Below are 5,148 nucleotides of genomic sequence, written 5' to 3'. Positions count from 1 at the left end.
TGGAAAGCGCTAACACCCGTCACCCGACGGCCCTCCGCAGCGTGCGGAGGTTTGCGTCCAGCCTCCAGGGCCGCTGGGTGTTTCTTCTCCTTGCTGTAGCTGCTTTAGGCGATTAGAAGTGGTGACAGATACCAGATTGAAAATGTTTACGCGCTGGGTACAGCACAGTAGGCTTCAGTGAAGGTGTTTTCCGTTACAGGAGACTCAATGAGAGAGAGAGAATTGGAGAACTGGGGGCACCTGAAGTCTGGGGACTGTCACCAAAGGTTCCTGACCCCGAGTAAGGCATATTCTTTCTTCTTTCCTTCCGGTTTTTGTGGTGGTAATGATATATCAGTTTAATTTACAAAAAGGTCTTATGCCTACGCTAGTCTCTTTGCCACAATTCATGTTGCATCGGTTCATTACTTTCCTTTTTTTTCCCCCCAAATAATTTCAGCATACCAATTATGCAAGATATGATTTATTGTAGATCAGGTGATCTTTGTGTTGTGGTTCTGAAAGCAGTTCCCATGCTGCAAATTAGCTGTTTAGTACTTTATTCTAATCTGCAAGCATGTGTTTGGTCATATGTGTACCTTTGATTTCAAATACTACAAAATAGATTTTAAATAGCAAACTTTTATTTTTATTCAGTTCCGATGAGCATACACCGGTAGAAGATGAAGAGGCAAAATCTAAGAGTAGTTCTTCAGATTCCAGCTCAGAAGGTATTTTGTTTTGTTTACACAGCTTGTTTCGAAAATGGGAAGCTACCGAAGCCTAGAATCTGCTGCTGTTGCTTGCAAGAGGTTCACTGACTTTGATAGGTGGAAGTCAGTGTGGTGGGCTCCAGTTCGAAGGAGAGCGTTGCTTTGGGAAGATCGGGAAATACATATGGAGCTAGATGATCTTTGTCTGTTCTCTAATGTTATCTTTTAAAAACATTATAGAGGAAAAAAAGAAAAAGAAGAAGAAAAGAAAGAAGAAAAAGCGGAAGGCATCCAAAAGAAAACGCAGAAAACATTCTGAGGACAGTGACAGCGAGTCGGAGTCTGAGCAGAACTCCAGTGGTAAGAAAAGAGGGTTTCGGCTAATGTGCGTGGTGCGAGAGCTTTCCTTCTGCTCCTCCAAATGAAAAGTGACGCTTCTGGCTTTTGTTGTACACTTGCAGTGTTCTGAAATTACAGAGTTGCGGCATCAATCCGGTATTCTTTTCTTTCACCATCTTGCTGGGTTTCCAGTGCCTTGGGTGCTTGCGGTCTGGCCTCAGGAAATAGGATTTATGAATTTAGCATCCATTTGGCGTCTCATGCCAGAGATATATTTGATATGTTCTCATTTCAAACAATACTGCAGGTAGCTTTCTACTAATACTTTCTCGATATTATTTGGTACCTAAACAAATCATGCCTGAGAATCTGTGTATTAAGGCATTCTGGTGGAGGCAGTTAGTTATTCACAGTGCAGTAGACTACTTAGTTATAGCTAATCATCTCTTTCTGATAATACATGTACTTTCTTTTTTTCAGATGAAGATAAAAAGAAAAGCAAGAAGAAGAAAAAGAAGAACAGAAAGTAAGTTTCCCAGGTTGTTGTGTGTAATTCTACCTGCTGTTGACTAGAGGGCAGCACCACTTTCTTAGCAGGTAGTGAGGAAGGCTGGGCACTCTTGTAATTAGGGCTATAAATGCTGTCGAATAATCTTAATTTGATGGATTTTCTTTAAATCTGCAGAACTGTGCAGCATAAAGGACTCGCTGCAAACGTAGGGAAACACTTTCTAACACTATATGAAAGTCTTTGTTTTGCTCTAAGGTGTTTTCTATGAAACAACAATCATCTATATGCAGACAGCCAGTCTTCCCGTAGGTGGAAGTTGCCTTGAGAAACTAATGACTTGAGTATGATTCCAAGCACTTTCCTTCATCTTAAATTTTGGTAAATAACATGTCTGTCTTTGACTTTATCACAGGAAGAAGTATAAGAAAAAGAAAAATAAGAGGAGCAGGAAGGAATCCAGTGATTCAAGTAGTGAAGATTCTGATGACGAAACATTTCAAGGGGAAGATCTCTGGATTGAGAGATCAAGTAGGTTCACCTGACCTTAAACTTGGATTGAAACTTCTTGGTGTCCTTTTCGTGAATTCTTTGTTAGGTGTTGCTGACGTGTGTAACTGTTCTGATCACAAAGAACAATGGGCACAATATTAATCTTCCTCATTATTTGATTGTTGCAGAAAATACAGAAGCCGATAGCTTGATTGGACCAGAAGCTCCCAAAACTCACGCATCTCAGGATGATAGGCCTTTGAAGTGAGTAACCAGCTCTGACGGTACTTTGATCAAATCAAGTAAATCAAGCCTGAAGGTTACTGTTCAAAAGGAATGTTATAACAATATGGCATGCATCAGAGAGAAATGCTGTGCCAGAAACTCATAGACAGAAGTGGCAGTGGTGCTACCCTTTACCCTGGCCTGAATTCAGGTAGAAAAGTCTGGTTTATGCTTTTTAGCCTTGATTCCTAGAAAATCAATCGTAAGATGCCTTTATGCTAATGCTGTCAGTATTGTGACTTTAGAGTGTCTTCATTACTGTTTAATCAGAATGGATTCAACTGGTAATTTGAGATGTCGTTGCTACTGTTGGCCATAAGGAAGAAACAGGCCAGTACGTGGGAAAGAATAAGAAAGTGCTTAAAAATGTAGCTATAACGAGTAGTGAACAGGGAAGCTGGATGTTTAGCTCAGGCTCTCTCTATTTGAGACTGATTTGAAATCACCGCTTTTTTTTTTTTTTTTTTAAGCTACGGACATGCCCTCTTGCCCGGTGAAGGTGCAGCAATGGCAGAGTACGTAAAAGCAGGAAAACGTATACCCCGGAGAGGTGAAATCGGCTTGACCAGTGAAGAGATTGCATCATTTGAGAGCTCTGGTTATGTCATGAGTGGCAGCAGGTATGGTTTTGATGATGGTGATGGTTCAGTAAAATTTTCAAGAGCTGCTTCCTCTGTTGGCTGGTTGGAAGACTGCTTCCAAGCTTTAGTTGAAAGCACAGAAGAGAAGGTGCTCTGTGTGCTTGCAATAATCTACGCTAAACTCCCTATTGCTATAGATGGTGAGTTTTTAAGGACACTTTGTCCTCAAGAGCAAAAATTCTTTCCAGGTCATATACTTCTAATTACCTTGTATTTCAAATGAGGAGATGCTTGTGTCAGGTGGCTCAAAGCTGGTGTGTTTGGACCGCAGTGGTGATATGCTGGCTCTTCAGTAGGAGACAAATCGAAGTGTGAGAGGTTGGCTGCGCTTTTTTCTCTGTGAGTCCAACAGGAATTTCACTTAAATTTTGGTGAGCCAGCAGCTGACACCCTGGGGGTCGGTGGGGCTTCCAGCTGAACTGCCTGAGAGCAGACACCCCCAGAAGTCAGTTTCTATCTCTGCCACGCTCCTTCCTGGGAAGGTTTGTGTGCAGTTTGGATTCTCTAGCGTAGGTATCTTTATAAGCCCCTCAAAATATTCAGGTCAGTTGATGGATGGAAGCTGTGACGGGGCATTACATCCCTCTGCCCGTGCTGATGTACACACTGTTCTCCTCTGCAGACATCGCCGAATGGAAGCTGTGCGTCTGCGTAAAGAAAACCAGATTTACAGCGCAGATGAAAAGAGAGCTCTGGCATCCTTCAACCAGGAGGAGAGGAGGAAACGAGAGAATAAGATCCTTGCAAGCTTTCGAGAGATGGTCTACAGAAAGACTAAGGGCAAAGAGGAAAAATAATTCTTTATTTGAACACCATAGATTCTACCAAGCAGCAGCTAACCTGTTCCAGTCATGATCTGAAAAAAGCTGCAAGTGCTGCAGTGCCTTTCACCCAACAGGGCGAAGCCTCAGGAGTGGATTACTTGTATCAAGGAAACAGAGTTACTTTTGTCAGATTTTCTTTCATGATTTGTTCACCGTCTACAAGGAATCCCTGTAAAGTGAAAGGCTACAAGGCAGGGAAGGCAGGAACAGGCAGGGAAGATCAGAGGTGGCGATGTTCTGTGCTCTCTTTGAATCGGACAAGCAGGAGGATTCCATGGGAGGGCTTTGTTACCTGATGCTGATAAGTGCGATTTTCCATTTATTTTGATTAATGAGAGTAGACTGGCCATCAGAAGCAAGCTACTGGTAACAGTAGCAAAAAAAAGGAACTCCTAAGTTCCTGTTTAAGATCTAAGGCTCTCCACTTAGGTATTTTTTCATAAGTCTTTTAGATTTTTTTTTTTCTCAAAGCTGAGTTTGGTTTGTGATTCAAACTAGACTTGTAAATAGAAGTGAGTTTTTAATTTAGTACAGATGGGCTTCAGTTACTTTAAAGCAATCAGATCTCAATTGGGGTATAAAGTAACAGTAATAGTAATAGGAGGGTCTGATCTTCAATCCACCAAAGCCCGTGGTGAAGAACTAAGTTGCTTGCTTCTTTTTCTCCTATGTTATACATAGGTATCAGAGCAGTGGGGTGCAGTGATTGGAACCCCTGGATGTACACAGGTGGTAACAAGGATGTATTTTTCAATTTATTTGAATTTTTTTTTGTCTATGGAATATGTCTATGTCTAGATTAAAAGCTTATTTTATCTCCTGTGGTATTTTAATTTGGTCTGTTTGAGCAGTATTACATGGGTCTCTCTGAATTCTGTACTTAGAGGCCTACTCCGGGTAGTCCTTCTGTGGTGGTTATCTTTGATTCAACTGCATATATCCAGACATACTCCCCTTAGCCTTCTTTTTCTCAAATGCTTTTAAAAACAGTGTTTTCTAGAGGGTTTTTTTGTTCCCCTAAATCTCTGTGTTGTAATTTTGGCAGCAGAGATATCTTGTATGTTTGTATAAAGAAAATAAAAGTCCTATAACGTTTGCCCTGGAGTTCTGCAGATCTAGTGTTCGCAAACAGCAAGTCCAGCCCAGCTGCCTCTCCCCGTTTACACTTGGAACCTGGTTCTGTCCTGCCATACCCACCCATACCTGCAAGGGACCGTCATGTAAAGCCAACTGCCAGGTCAGGCTGTAGTTGATTTTGCACAGATTTAATGCTTTTTATGTATCCATGAAGTAGAAATGCTAATAAGGAAGAGCCATTCTTTCTTCACTGTGTTTATTTGATTCTCCACAAAATACCAACAGAGCAT

At 41.5% G+C, this 5,148-nt stretch overlaps 1 protein-coding gene across 1 annotated transcript; it reads left to right on the top strand.

The window, feature by feature from the left end:
* Positions 1-199: 199 nt before the first annotated feature.
* NKAP (NFKB activating protein) lies at positions 200-4,047 on the top strand (the record flags this gene model as incomplete). Its single annotated transcript, XM_009574924.1, has 8 exons — positions 200-280; positions 637-710; positions 933-1,052; positions 1,512-1,557; positions 1,955-2,070; positions 2,220-2,295; positions 2,787-2,936; positions 3,580-4,047. Coding segments are annotated over 8 exons (838 nt in total), but the record flags the coding sequence as incomplete, so codon positions are not given.
* Between the last annotated feature and the right edge of the window lie 1,101 nt (positions 4,048-5,148).

Source organism: Fulmarus glacialis, unplaced genomic scaffold (assembly GCF_000690835.1).
Source record: "Fulmarus glacialis isolate BGI_N327 unplaced genomic scaffold, ASM69083v1 scaffold35823, whole genome shotgun sequence".
NCBI lineage: Eukaryota > Metazoa > Chordata > Aves > Procellariiformes > Procellariidae > Fulmarus > Fulmarus glacialis.
Note: the sequence above shows the minus strand (reverse complement) of the source record. Positions and strands in the feature narration are given on the sequence as shown.